Source organism: Stomoxys calcitrans, chromosome 4 (genome assembly GCF_963082655.1).
Source record: "Stomoxys calcitrans chromosome 4, idStoCalc2.1, whole genome shotgun sequence".
Classification (NCBI taxonomy): Eukaryota; Metazoa; Arthropoda; class Insecta; order Diptera; family Muscidae; genus Stomoxys; species Stomoxys calcitrans.
Window position 1 is genome coordinate 28,185,564 of NC_081555.1, and position 15,576 is coordinate 28,201,139.

The 15,576-nt window shown below is 33.9% G+C and overlaps 1 protein-coding gene across 4 annotated transcripts in view; it reads right to left on the reverse strand.

Moving 5' to 3' along the window:
* Nucleotides 1-15,576, reverse strand: part of LOC106082109 (zinc finger protein 154) — a 115,040-nt gene that overhangs the window by 25,331 nt on the left and 74,133 nt on the right. For all 4 annotated transcript variants that reach the window (XM_013244443.2, XM_013244442.2, XM_013244444.2 and 1 more), the window contains 3 exons: nucleotides 1,621-1,753; nucleotides 1,421-1,515; nucleotides 883-1,352 (listed from right to left, as the gene is read on the reverse strand). In XM_013244443.2, coding sequence (XP_013099897.1) covers nucleotides 883-1,352; nucleotides 1,421-1,515; nucleotides 1,621-1,753 — 698 coding nt within the window. The remainder of the gene's footprint in view (nucleotides 1-882; nucleotides 1,353-1,420; nucleotides 1,516-1,620; nucleotides 1,754-15,576) is intronic.

Here is a 15,576-nt window from a genome sequence, read left to right on the forward strand (position 1 = left end):
AGTTAAACAGGTGACGTGTATCGTGCGGTCCCTGGTTACAATCGGGTCATACATCTTGCACGTCGGCACCAATCCTAGCTCTGTGGGAATTGAGGCGGCTGCATCTGCCAGAACGTAATTGAGCCAGAACCACTCTGGTTTGCCGGGGGAGGTCGATTTCTTCGGGTGCAATGGGTGGCGGTCGTTCTCCAAGGACTACATTCACCCGGTAGCCAATTAACGCGTCTGCTACCGTGTCTGCATGAATGTTGTTCACACCCGCTTGATATGCCGCTTGATCTAGAGGTTCTCTCTTGTAGCGCTGGACCTCACGCTCTAGATCGTGTAGATCTACCTTAAGGCTTCTGGGCGGTGGGTATCTATCCACAAGCAATACCCAAAAGGTATTGCTTAGACAGCATGTAGTTATGTCTTCGCTCTGGTAGGATCTTTGTCTCCTGATGGAGGTGGTCCACATGAGAACTGGGGAGACAGCCCGTCGCAGTTCGGAGGGCGGCATCGCGGTGTTGGTTTACTTATATTGTGCTGGCAACCTCGAAAAAGAAAATCTAAGTTAGGAGTTCCATGTTACTTACAAAATCCTTAATTGTTTGCCATGCCACCACATAGATGGACTTAGTTGGCAGTAATCTAAGGACATGATAGGAGCTGAAGCTGATTCTAAAGTTACTTAACCAAGTCTTAGATTATGAATAAAAACGGTTCTGTTCCTTAAATCCTGGATATAGGCATTTAAAGCTATGCCTGAAAACACCTTGAAACCATCAACAACAAAATCAAGCAATAAAAAAACCCGATAATAGCTTCCTTTAGCTAGAAGCCACATGGTGTCTACATGAAAATCTAAGCATTTTGAACTTTAAAGGTTCTTTTAGCCAGCACCTGCCCTCTAAATGACGTTGCTCGTGCTTTTTCAGCAGTGACTCCTGATTGAACGAACTCGGACAGATATTGCATTTGTATTTGAATTCTTCGTGCATCTTCAAGTGCGTCTCCAGATGCGTTTGCTGCAAGAATTTCTCATCACATTTCGTACATTCGAAGGGATATTGCAGGCCGTGCGTTTTCATGTGCGTATGCAGTTGCGATTGCTGTTTGAACGTTTTCTCCGGACAACGGGGACAATAGTAGCCGGTGATGCCCGCATGTGCCTGCAGATGCTGATTGAGCGAGGTGACCTGGGTGAATTTCTTCGGACATTGATTGCAACAGTATTGCTGGACTTTGTGGTGGGTTTTCATGTGATTATTGAGATTAGTGACCTGGGCAAAGGAGCGTCCACACTCCGGTTCGATGCACACAAAAGGCCGTTCGCCCGTATGCAGTCGTCGATGATTGTTGAGGTTGGTAATCTGCGAAAAAAAAACAACAGAGGATGTTAGCTATAGCAAACAATTCCAAGCGACTAGGCAACACTCACCTGAGTAAACGTTTTGCCACAATCCACACACACATACGGACGATCGTTGGTATGTATACGTTCATGATTCCGCAAATTGGCTGCTTGAGTAAAACCTAGACAAGGGATTTGTATAAAGCCGGGAAGAGTTTAAAATTTAATATTTTTTTTTTTTTTTTTGCCAGGGTTACCCCTTTTTGTTTGTGTTTCTTGGGATTTACCTTTATTACAATAATTACAAACAAATTTTCTTTCGGCCGCATGATTACGTATGTGTGTTATCAAGGAGGACTTCCTTGAGAATGTCTTATTACACAAAGGACATGAGCCTTCTTCGTTAAATATTAAGTCCACCTAAGGAAAAAATTTTGCGTAAGATTTTCGGAAAAGGAAAAGCGAAATGTAGGATAGATGTGATAGTCAGAGTAGCAGTTGTAGAGAGTTGAAGGGAAAATGTGTTTTCATGTTCTTCTAACTAGTAAGGGGGAGTGTGAATGGGTGTGTGTGTGTGTTGGTGTTGGTGTTGGTGATGATGTCTTTGTTTGCTAAAAGATCACAGCAAGAGATTGAAAGAGAGTATGTGGTTTGATTTTGGTGTAGTATGTTGAGGGAGACTGGGAAGATTTCACCGAGTGGTAGTAGTAGTAGTAGTGGTGTGCGATTGCGAATCTCTCAAAACTTAAGGACACCGAAATATACACGCTCTTTCTTTAAGAGTTATAAAAGGCCAATTGCAAAATTTTGATTTTTCGTTTTTCTTTTTTACAACAAAGTTTTTTTTTTTTTACAAAACTATTATAGAAACATATATTGCCAAACAATTCATATGGTAAGCTTGCGTTTTAAGCTTTTTTGGAGTCTTAATAATAATATTAAAGTTTTTTCGATTTAAATTTAGTATAATAATAAAAATATATGTTTTTTGTTTTATAACATTTAGTAATATTTAAAAAATAGGGATTATTCCCTCACATAGTTTTGATCAAATATTTGGTACACCAATTTTCCATCACCTATCATAAGAAAAACCTGAATCTCTTAACATAAGATAATCCTCTTGGACTCTTTGCCCCTTCTACATTATCTGCATCAGACCAAAATGTGTAACGCATAAAAGGAGGCCTTTCCAAAGTCTTGGAGCATGTACGTACGAGGGTTGCCTTATATATTTTGGGATTATACAACTCTTGTGTTGTAATCTGCCAACTGACAGCTCAATCGTAAAGCTTGAAATTTTTGAGGTTATACGTACTCAGAACGTTTTGACATACGAGCGATATTTGTATTGTTTACAGTAACTTAAAAGATTCGTCTCGCCTAAAAAATAGAATCAAATCGTGAACATTTTCGTGCGATTATTATTTAGTCCTTGAGCATGTATGTACGAGGGTTGCCTTATATATTTTGGGATTATACAACTCTTGTGTTGCAATCTGCCAACTGACAGCTCTATCGTAAAGCTTGAAATTTTTAAGGTTATACGTACTCAGAACGTTTTGACATACGAGCGATATTTATACGTACTCAGAACGTTTTGACATACGAGCGATATTTGTATTGTTTACAGTAACTTAAAAGATTCGTCTCGCCTAAAAAATAGAATCAAATCGTGAACATTTTCGTGCGATTATTATTTAGTCCTGGAGCATGTATGTACGAGGGTTGCCTTATATATTTTGGGATTATACAACTCTTGTGTTGCAATCTGCCAACTGACAGCTCTATCGTAAAGCTTGAAATTTTTAAGGTTATACGTACTCAGAACGTTTTGACATACGAGCGATATTTATACGTACTCAGAACGTTTTGACATACGAGCGATATTTGTATTGTTTACAGTAACTTAAAAGATTCGTCTCGCCTAAAAAATAGAATCAAATCGTGAACATTTTCGTGCGATTATTATTTAGTCCTGGAGCATGTATGTACGAGGGTTGCCTTATATATTTTGGGATTATACAACTCTTGTGTTGCAATCTGCCAACTGACAGCACTATCGTAAAGCTTGAAATTTTTAAGGTTATACGTACTCAGAACGTTTTGACATACGAGCGATATTTGTATTGTTTACAGTAACTTAAAAGATTCGTCTCGCCTAAAAAATAGAATCAAATCGTGAACATTTTCGTGCGATTATTATTTACAACTTTCGACGTGGATTCGACTCGACAACAGTGTATTGATGAACTTAAATTAAATTTTTCGCGATGAAGATCCATCAAGGACCAGTGTTTATCTATGATTTTGTGAATTCAACCAAGGCCGTAGTTCACTTCAAGACCAATTTGGTTCAGCTCGTCTGATATTGCAAGATTGTCATGTGACCTATCGCGAGACTAAGACCACCTTAGGCATTAGTGGGACCAGCATACATTCAATATTGCATGAACTTGACCGTCAAAAAAATTTGTCCGCTTTGGATCCCGCACAATATGTCACTCGCTCAAAAAAAAGGCTCGTGCCGATTGGTCGAAAGGAATGCTCCAAAAATATGATCACGGTGCTTCGAAACGCATCGTGACAGGTGTTAAATCGTGGATTTAAGCGTATGAGCCCGAAAGTAAACAACAGTCGACTGTATGGGTATTTCAAGCTGAGCCAAATCCAACCTCGCGCACGAAACACTTCCTAGCAAATGATCGGCTGTTGTTTGGAAAAACTGAACATCTTGCAATCGTACCACTAGAACAAGGCAGAACAACCAATTCTGAGTGGTACACAACCAATTGTTTGCCAGTTGTCTCTTCTAAGAAATCTGGAAAACCAACTGCCGGAGACGGATAACTCTTCACCACGACAATACGAGCTCTCACACATCGGCTCAAGCAACTGTAGTTTTGAGCACTGAAAACCTCAATTTGATAAATCATATGCCGTATAGTCCTGACTAGGCACCGAATGACTTCTTTTTATTTCCGTATGTAAAAAATAAAATGAGAGGTCAAAGTTTTTCGAAACCAGAAGAAGCGGTTGATGCGTTCAGAATGCATGTTTTGGACATACCTCAATCAGAGTGGCAAAAATGCTTCGACAATTGGTTCAAACGCATGCAAAAGTGTTAACATCTGAATGGGAAATATTTTGAAAAACAATAAAGCGATCATCGATGAGTAAAATTTGTTTTTATTCTCTGATCCCGAAATATAAAAGGCAACCCTCGTATAAATGGGCTACATCAAATTATTGACCGATATGGACCGTAGTTGTCACGCCGTACAAGTCATAGAAAAATATCACCTCGAAAATTTCAGGCAAAAATTTCAAAAGGCTCAGAAAGTCAAATTGGAAGATTCGCTTTATATGGCAGCTATATCAGGTCATGAACCGATTTATATACGATTGGAAGTCATACCAAAATGACATACGCAAAATGTCAGCCAAAGTGAATAAGAATTACTCCGTCAAGGACTCAAGAAGTCAAATCAGGAGAACGGTTTATATGACAGCTATATTAGCATAGGTTAGGTTAGGTTGAATGGGTCGCCCACCAAAGGTGAGTTCACTCGGAGGCCAGCTTGGCCCATTGTGGTACCCTAGAGAGAGAAAGGGAAGAAAATGTGAAACCTCGTACTAGAGGTTATACACGAATAAAAGAAAAAGACAGGAGGAGTGGAGAAACCCAAGCAGGAGGCGAAGAACCGCCCGTCCCTATAGTAGGATATTATATGCGCAAATTTTCAGCCAAATCGGATAAGAATTGCTCCCTCCAGAAGCTCAAGAAGTCTATTCTGGAGATCGGTTTATATGGCAGCTATATCAGGTTATCAACCGATTTAGACCGTATTTGGCACAGTTGTTGGAAGCCAAAACAAACCACTTCATACAAAATTTCAGCCAAATTGGATAATAATTGCGCCCTCTAGCGGCTCAAGAAGTCAAGATCCGAGATCGGTTTATATGGCAGGTGTAACAAGTTTTGAACCGATTTGAACCATACTAAGCTTAGTTTTTGGAAGTCATAACAAAACACCTCATACAAAATTTCAGACCAATTGAATAATAATTGCGCCCTCTAGCGGCTCAAGAAGTCAAGATCCGAGATCGGTTCATATGGCAGCTAAAATTAAAGCTTCTAGGAGTCGAACAACAACGATTATCGAGAGACTGGAATAAACTGGATAAAAATTGCGGATCAATTTGTAAGGGATCAAGAATTCAAATCGGGGTATCGATTTATATGGGAGCTAAATTAGGTTGTAGACCGATTTAGACCGTTCTATGCACAGTTGTTGGAAGTCATAGCAGAACATTACATGAAAAATTTCAGCAAAATCGGACAAAAATTGCGGCTTGTAAGGGCTTAAGAAGTGAAATCGGTTTATATGGGAGGTATATCAGGGTTTCGACCGATTTAGACCGTACTAAGCAGAGTTATTGAAAGTCATAACAAAATACTTTGTGCAAAATTTCAACAAAATCGGACAAATATTGCGGCTTGTAGGGGATCAAGAATTCAAATCGGGGCATCGGTTTATATGGGAGCTATATCAGATTATAGGCCCATGTGGACCGTACTTGGCACAGCTGTTGAAATCATAACAGAATCCTACATGGAAAATTTCAGATAAATCGGACAAAAATTGCGACTTCTAGGGGCTCAAGAAGTCAAATCGGGAGATCAGTTTATATAGGAGCTATATCTAAATCTGAACCGATATGGCCCATTTGCAATCCCCAACGACCTACATCAATATTAAGTATATGCAGCATATTTCATATTTCGTGATTTTGACAGACGGACATGGCTAGATCGACTCAGAACGTCAATAAGATCAAGAATATATATACTCTATGGGGTCTTGGACGAATATTTCGAGGTGTTACAAACGGATTGACTAGATTAGTATACCCCCAACCTATGGTGGTGGGTATAAAAATATCCGCCACCAAATCATTATTCAACCCTTATTCTTCACTACTTGAACCGCGGAGGATATTTCTAGTTAAGGGGGATTTTAAAAGGATCAAGATCCAATTTTGAGTCCCAATGCTCCTGAATGTGGCATTTCCAGTTAATTTTCCTATCCAAGATCTCTCCCGAATTCTTTTCGGTTCTCAAGAAAAGGTATGTCCCAAAGGACAACGAATGATAGATGGTCACAAAGAGGGGGCTGTGAGCATTCCAAAACTATGTGGCCTTATCTAGAATTGAAGAGGTCTACCGCTCTGCTGTCATTGGCTAGAACAAACGTCTCAGTCATTGTGTCCGTCATGATAGGGCACTGTCGAATCGGAATACATGCTGACAGACTGAAGATTGTCAGCAACGACTTTTGCAGAAGGACATTTTGTAAGGACATCGGAGAAGAAGAACACCTTCTGTGTGTGTGTGTGTTCCGCACTAGCAGTAAGAAGGAGTTCCACTTTAGGTTCTCATTTCTTTGAGAACCTGTCTGATTTAGCGGATGTGAACATTCGCAAGTTATTGGGCTTTTTAAAGCGATCTGGATGGTTCCTCCTTCTTCTATTCCTGAGGTATCACAATGGACGAAAACGTCTAAGTGAGTCTGATTGCAGACTGCCACTTAAATCTAACCTAACCTTACATAAGACTTCAACTTTATACTTAGTGAGAACCCTAAGTAGACTGTTGTGAATTGTTGAAGTGTTGTTGAATGATGATAATATGCTAAGTTCCGCCCTTACTCTTATTTCAATGTCTTAAGACCAGCAGTTTATTTATACAATTCTCAGCCTATTCAACCTCTGAGATCCCGGTTCACTTAATATAGGGTTGTGAATAAGATTGTGGTACTTTAAAAATGTTTAAATCAAAAGTTCATCCCAAGTAAGTTGTGAATATTTGACCAAAACTATGGACTTGGATTCCCTCCATTTCAATATATACACATCTTCAAATACATGTGTATATCGGGGACATAATAATATAAGGTTTATAAAAAGTCTATAAGCAAATTATATAACGTTGTTCATATCAGTTGTAATAACGAACTATTATCAGATATTAAGTTACTGTAACTGTTATACAGTTAAAAATTTCTTTTAGTTCAATATGTACGTGAAGTTTTAAATTTGTTCTTATTGTTCATCACGAATATACATAATTTCTATAAGTGTGTTGAATACAATAAAATAAGCTTATATTGAATGCTTCGAAGTCTTTATAAATAATTGATAATATAATATTTTAAAGATCTTTTCTTTTTCCATTATTTCGATTTGTTTTTTAATATGCCAAAAAATTTTTAACAAGAAAAACTATTCCTTGTAGATATTTAGAAAAATTTTACAGCCAATTATTTTGGGTTTCTACGTAATCATGTTTTTTTTAACTTAATCTGTAACTTAGAACTAAAATATGCGATATAATATTAAATAATATATGCAAAAAATTTTGATATTCTTTTTAGATATATTAGTTGTAGATAGATATATTAGTTGAAGTGTTAAGTGTTGTTGTTATACCAGTATACTGTTAAGTGTTATTTTGTGGTCTACAGGTGTTATATGATGTTTTTTCTTTTTCAAGTTTAGTATAATTTTGTTTAGTTGGTTTATAGAAAGTATTTTAAAATCAAAATCATAAAGTTCGATCGATCAAACGTTTAATTCTTCCCTAATATTATTGAAGCCAACACTTCAATAATGTTTATACAATACCATAGTTAGGAAACAACCCTTGAATTTAAATAAGGGAAACCAAAAAAAATTGTATACAGTACTTTTTGATAAGAGAGCTCTAAAAAAGTAGAGAGTTTTTTTTTGGAAAAAATAGTTTTATGAGTTATTTTTTCCCAATCAAGCTTGAATTCATGAAAATGTATGAAGAGCTGGGAACCACATGTCCTGGCCAACTGCTTCAGCGCGCGCCCTTTTACTTCAATGGTCTTTCCGTTGCCTTTAAACTAAAAGAATTTTATAATCAACATTTTAAGTGAGGGGAAACAGAGAAAGAGAGAGAAAAAAAGAGATAATAATACACAATCATTGTATGTAAATTATTACAAAAAAAAATATATTTTTCATATAAAAAAAAACTAAATTGGTGACATTTTCTTTAATTACATTCTGTATCCCCTTATTTAGCAAACTGTTATACACAAACGCTTGAGTTTTGCTTGGTTATAACTCTTGTTAATTGCTTCTCCATTTAAAAAGTGCAACATTTCCATTTGTTTGAGTTAAGTTTATAGTCTGAAATGAGGCAAAAATTTTTGTGGCATCTCTGAAAAGATAGAGCAAAAAAATGGTAATTACTGGATACAAATTCCCCCAACAATGGCAATTACAACGCTACGCACCTGTGACAGCAAACTGACCTCCATCCGATAAGCATTAGGACGATTCAATTGAGGAGAGCAATGTTGTTTTCATAATTTTTTTTTAAGGGGATACATGATCCTGGGCATATGATTCGGGCACTGCTACGATATATGGGAACTCCAATTGACCTTTTTGTCCACATCAAATCAGTGCGTTGTGGGGGCAGGGGTGGTGGGGACGTCCCTAACTCTTTTTTTTTTGTAACTCAACCTTCTTTTATCTCAATAACATTTAATATTCTCTTATATACATATATACTAAGTCTATAGACGAATTCAAAAATTTCGATTTTTGAATTCGTTTCTAGGTTTGACCGGGAGTTTTCTATTTGACATTCTCTTTTTAGGAAAAAAAAAGCATCTCCCTGCATCAAACACTAGAGGTTGTACTATTATCAAGGATTAATAATGAATAGTAAGCATTTAACTTATTACAGAAATATTGCAAAATGAAATGTGTTATATACTACTATACAATTATAAGCTGTTATACGGTTATACTGCTATAAGCTGTTATACTCATAAAAACTGTAACAAAATTAATAACAGTTATAAAGTCAAAAACTGTTATACAATCAAAAACTGTTTTACAGTCAAAAACTGTTATAAAGTAAAAAACTGTTATACAGTTGAAAACTGTTATACAGTTGAAAACTGTTATACAGTTGAAAACTGTTATACAGTTGAAAACTGTTATACAGTTAACAACTTTTATGCAATTAAAACTATTAGGAAGTTAAAAACTGATACGCAATTAAAAACTGTAATGCAGTTAAAACTGTTATACAATTCAAAACTGCTTTACAGCCAAAATTATACAGTTAAAAACTATTACATAGCTAAAAATGTCATACAGTAAAACATTTTAATACAATTCAAAACTGCAATAAAGTTAAAAATTTTTTATACAGCTAAAAACTGTTAAACAGATTAAAAGTGTTATAAAGCTAAAAAATTGTTACACAGTTAAAAATTATTATACGGTTCAAAACCGTTTTATAGTTGAGAACTGTTATACCGTTAAAAAATGCAATAAACTTAAAAAAAACTGTTACACAATTCAACTGTTACACATAAACAGTTAAAAACTGTTATACAGTTAAAACTGTTTTAAAATTCTTAACTGTTATACAGTCAAAAACAGTTATACAGTTTAAAAATATTATACAGTCAGAAACTATTATACAGTTAAAAACTGTTTTACATTTCAAAACAGTTTTACCGTTGAAAACTGTTATACAATTCAAAACTGATTTACAGTTAAAAACAGTTATACAGTTAAAAACTGTTTAAAAGTTAAAAACTGTTATACAGTTATACTATTATACAGATCAAAACTGTTTTATAGTTGAAAATTGTTATACAGTTAAAAACTGCAATAAACTTCAAAAAACTGTAACACAATTCAAAACTGTTAAACAGTTACAAACTTTTATACAGTTAAAACTGCTATACAATTCAGAACTGCTGCACAATCAGAAACAGTTATACACTTAAAAACTATTATACAGTCAGAAAGCAGTTAAAAAATTTTAAACAGCTTAAAACTGTTATACAATTCAAAACTGATATACACGTTAAACCAGTTATACAGTGTAAAACTATTATACAGCTCAAAACTGTTTTACAATTGAAAACTGTTATACAATTTAAAACTGATATACAGTTAAAAACAGTTATACAGTTAAAAACTGTTATACAGTTAAAAACTCCTACTCAGTTAAAAACTGCAATAAATTTAACAACAAAAAGCGTGCTAAGTTCGACCGGGCCAAATCTTATATACCCTCCATCCAGGATAGCATTTGTCGAAGTCTTTGTGCTGTATCTCTTTTTAGGCAAACAAAGAATAATGAATAAAAACTGTTATAGTATTGGAGCTGTAACAAGTCCGATTCGGACCATAAATGAATGCTGAACATTGTAGAAGTCATTGTGTAATACTTCAGTTCAGTCAGATAAAAATTGCGCTTGTAGGATCTCAAGAAGCAAAATCGGGAGATCGGTTTATATGGGAGCTGTATCAAGATATAGATCGATTCAGACCATATTGGACACGTATGTTGAGGGTCGTGGAAGAAGTCGTTGTACAAATTTCTGCCAAATCTGATGAGAATTGCGCCCTCTAGAGGCTCAAAAAGTTAAGATCCAAGATCCGTTTATATGGCAGCTATATTAGGATATGTACCGATTTGCGCCATACTAAGCACAGTTGTTGGAAGTCATAACAACCCACGTCATGTAAAATTTCAACCAAATCGGATGAGAATTGTGCCTTCTAGCGGCTCAGTAAGTCACGATCCCAGATCGGTTTATATGGCAGCTATATCAGGTTATGAACTGATTTGAACAATACTTAGCACAGTTGCTGGAAGTGATCCCAAAACACCAGATACAAAAATTTCAGTCAAATCGGATGAGAATTGCGCGCTCTAAACGCTGAAGAAGTCAAGACCTATGATCGGTTTATATGGCAGCTTTATTAGGTAATGATCCGATTTGAGCCATACTCATCACTGTTACCGGAAGTGATACAAAAACACCACGTGCAGTCAATTCGGACGAGAATTGCGCCCTCTAGAGGATCAAGAAGTCAAGATTCAAGATCGGTTTATATGGCAGCTATATCAAAACATGGACCGATTTGGCCCATTTACAATCCGCACCTGTCTACACTAATAAAAAGTAATTGTGCAAAATTTCAAGCGCCTATCTTTACTCCTTCGATAGTTAGCGTGCTTTCGAAAGACGGACAGACGGACATGGCTAGATCGACTTAAAATTTCATGACGATCAAGAATATATATACTTTATGGGATCTTAGATGCATATTTCGAGGTGTATACCCCCCATCCTATAGTGGAGGGTATAAGAACTGTCTTACAGTTAAAAATTAGTATACAGTTAAAAACTGTTACACAATTCAAAACTGCAATAAAGTTTAAAACTGTTATACAGTTCAAAGCTGTTAAACAGTTAAAAACTGTTATACAGTTAACAACTGTTATACAGTTAACAACTGATATACAGTTAACAACTGTTATACAGTTTAAAACTGTTATACATTTTAAAACTGTTATACACTTTAAAACTGTTATACACTTTAAAACTGTTATACACTTTAAAATTGTTATACAGTTAAAAACGATTATAAATTTAAGTGTTTTACAATATAACAGTTATACTTAAATTAAAATTACAAAAGAAGTTATATTGTACATTTCTTTTGATGAAAATACTTTCTTTGATTATATTCATACGCTTGCCAGTACCAACATACCGGACAACGCAGTTTTATATTCATATTAAAAATTTCTTCAAAACAAATTTTTATTTCGATAAAATTTTTAAATTCTCAAAGAAAATTATTAAAGGAAATTGAAATTTTTAAAAATCAATGTAGTACAGGCAAATTTTCTTTTTAACTTTTTGATTGTATTCATTATTGTCTATACTTTACTTGTATAACAGCTTATGTCTTATCCATAGTTTAATAACTATCAAAGAACCAATGTCCTTCTTTTATAAACTGAACTACAATGTTCTATTGGAGTTTAAATATTTATATTCATTTTATACAAGTTTGTTATTCATTTAACTTTTTTTATAATTCAATTTGAGGTTATTATACCATGCATAATGCTTATATTATGTGTTGAGGTGTTATACTCGTATATGAACTGTATTAATTTTAATGTGAACTTTAGCTATTTAGTGAGGGAATATTTGTCCTATTGATATTCTCACCATGATTCGATACCAGGCGCTCTTAAGTAAAAAATAAAGTTATATAACGAACATAACATTCGTAAAAAATAAATAAATAAAACGAAAAAGAAAAATAAATGAATAATGAACCTTAAATCGGCAGATCGGTCTACATGGGGGCTATATCAAGATATAGTCAAGTATAGCCCATCTTCGAACTTAACCTACCGATATGCAAAAAAGAAGAATCTGTGCAAAGTTTCAGCTCAATATCTGTATTGTTAAAGACTATAGCGTGATTTCAACAGACCGACCGACGGACGGACGGACGGACATGGCTAAATTGTCTTAGATTTTCAAGATGATCGAAATAATAAAAAAATAACAAACAAAAAAAAAATAACAAAAAAAATAAAAAAAAAAACAAAAAAAAATATAAAAAAAAAATTATAAAAAAATTTATAAAGAAAAAAATATAAAAAAACAAAAATATAATAATTAAAAAAATAATAATAAAAAACAATAAAAAGGTAACAATAAAATTATAATAAACAATTAACAAACAAAAATAAAAAATAAAAAAAATAAAAAAAAAATAAAAAAAAAATAAAAGAATATAAAAAAATAAAAAAAAATATAAAAAAAATAAAAAAAAAATATAAAAAAATAAAAAAAAAATATAAAAAAATAAAAAAAAAGAATATAAAAAAATAAAAAAAAGAATATAAAAAATGAAAAAAAAAATAAAAAAAAAATAAAAAAAAATAAAAAAAAAATAAAAAACAAAAAAAAAAGAATAAAATAATAAAAAAAGACAAAAAATTAAAAAAAAAAAAACTTAATTTAAAAATAAATAAACCAATAAAATTTAAATAAAAAACATAAAAAAAGTAAAAGGATTAAAGGAACATAAAAAATAAAAGCAACAAAAAATAAAAAAAAATTGAAAAAATAAAAAAAAGATAAAAAATTATAAATAAAATAAGATAAAAAAATAAAAAACAAATTAAATAAAAAATAATAACTTTAGAAAAAAAAAATAAAAATTATAAAAAAAAATAAAAATTATAAAAAAAAATAAAAATTATAAAAAAAAAATAAAAATTATAAAAAAAAACAAAATATAAAACAGCAAAAAAAAATGAAAAATAAAAATTATAGAAGAACCAAAAAAAAAATAAAATTATGAACAAAAAAAAACAACAAAATTAAAATAGAAAAAAAAAAATAAAATAAACAATAATCAATAAAAAAAAACAAAAAAACAAAAAAAAATATATATAAAAAATTAAAAATTACAATAATAAACAAATTAAAACAATAAAAAAATTAAAACAATAAAAAAAAGAATTAAAATAAAAAAACTAAAATCCATCCACCACCCCGTTTAGTTTGACCCTCCAACATGAATCGCATCTGATACCTTTTTTGAACAACTTTTTCAAATTGCGCCCTCTAGAGGTAGCATTATAAAAACATGCCCTATTTACCATCCGAACCGACCTACACTTGAAAGAAGTATTTTAGCAAAATTTCAAGCACCTAGCTGTACTCTTTCGCATGCCTTCAACAGATATACAGACGAACGGACATGACTAAATCGACTTCGAATGTCAAAACGGTCAAGAATATAAAGGGTGTTTTTTTAAGAGCTATAGGAAAGTTAAAAAAGCACATAAAATTCAGAAAAATGCATGAAATCTTTATTCGAATCTATAGTACGTTCATGCAAATGTTGGCCGTGACTGCGCCTCAAATGGTCCATCCGCTTAGTACAATTTTGACATAGTCTTTCCAACATTTCAGCCGGTATCTCACGAATAAATATTGTCTTCCAATGCGTCAATTGAAGCGAGCTTGTCTGTATAGCGATGAGCTTTAACATAACTCCACAAAAAATAGTCTAAAAACGTTAAATCGCACGATCTAGGCGGCCAATTGACCTGACCGTTTCCGAACAAGAACGTGCTGTATGGCATGTGGCACCGTCTAGTTGAAACTACATGTCATGCGATTTAAGCTCATTTTGGACAAAAAAATGTGGGATATCATCCCACGATAGCGCTCACCATTCACTGTTACATTACGATTCGCATCATCTTTGAAGAAGTACGGTCCAATGATGCCACCAGCCCATAGGCCGCACCAAACTGTGGCTTTTTGAGGATGCATTGTGTGCTCTTGCAATGCTGCTGGCTGATCTTCACTCCAAAATCGACAATTCCGCTTATTTACGTACCCATTGAGCCAATAATGAGCTTTGTCAACGAACGATGAACTTTCTTAACATAGCACGCATTTTGATAATACAATTCAATAATTTGCAAGCGTTGTTCGTTTATAAGACGATTCATGGTTAAATTTTAGACCAAATAGAAGATGTTTGAATGTGAAAAAACACGTGCGTAAGCTGTTTAAACCAGTATTGCCAAATCACCCTTTATATATGTACTTCGTTGGATCGCAGTTCAATACTTCTACGACGAAATTAGTACTTGGCCGGGCCGAACTTTGAATACCCAACACCTCAAAATACGGTGAATATACCGAATATGGTTCGATGTGGACTAAACTCGTTGGGACGGCCAACACAAATCATTCAGTTCAAAATTTCAGCAATATCAGGCCATATATGGATTCAAGACCGTTAGTCTGATCTCCACCATATTAGGAAAGAATGTAGTAGGACCCCATTACAACTCACTGTACAAAATTTCGGCAAAATCGGGGAAAAAAAATCGCCAAGATCGGTATATGTAGGTTAGGTTAGGATAGGTTGAAAAGAGGATGTGGATATTAATCCGCCCCATATCACTATAGATATACACGTCGGCTTGTTGAGCGATATAAATACTAAAAAGGAACCTCGAAAACAGTATATTTCTGGTATTCTGTGCTGCTAACAAAATCCAGTATTGTTTTGCAAACCAAGCTCTTCCCTTGGTTCATGTCTGGTTTTGGGTCCCCACCTTGGTTCATGTCTGATATTGGTTTCCCACTTAGGTGCCGGTGTCTGTTAGCGGTGAAAGCTGGATAATGACATAAGAAATACTCCAACTTCTCATCTTCTTCACATGCCCTATATATGCTATAACTTGCCGCATAAGTGCGCTCATTGTTCTATGTGTCGAAAGCCATACTAAACGGTATATATAACAGCTATATCCCAATAAAGACTTATCTAGA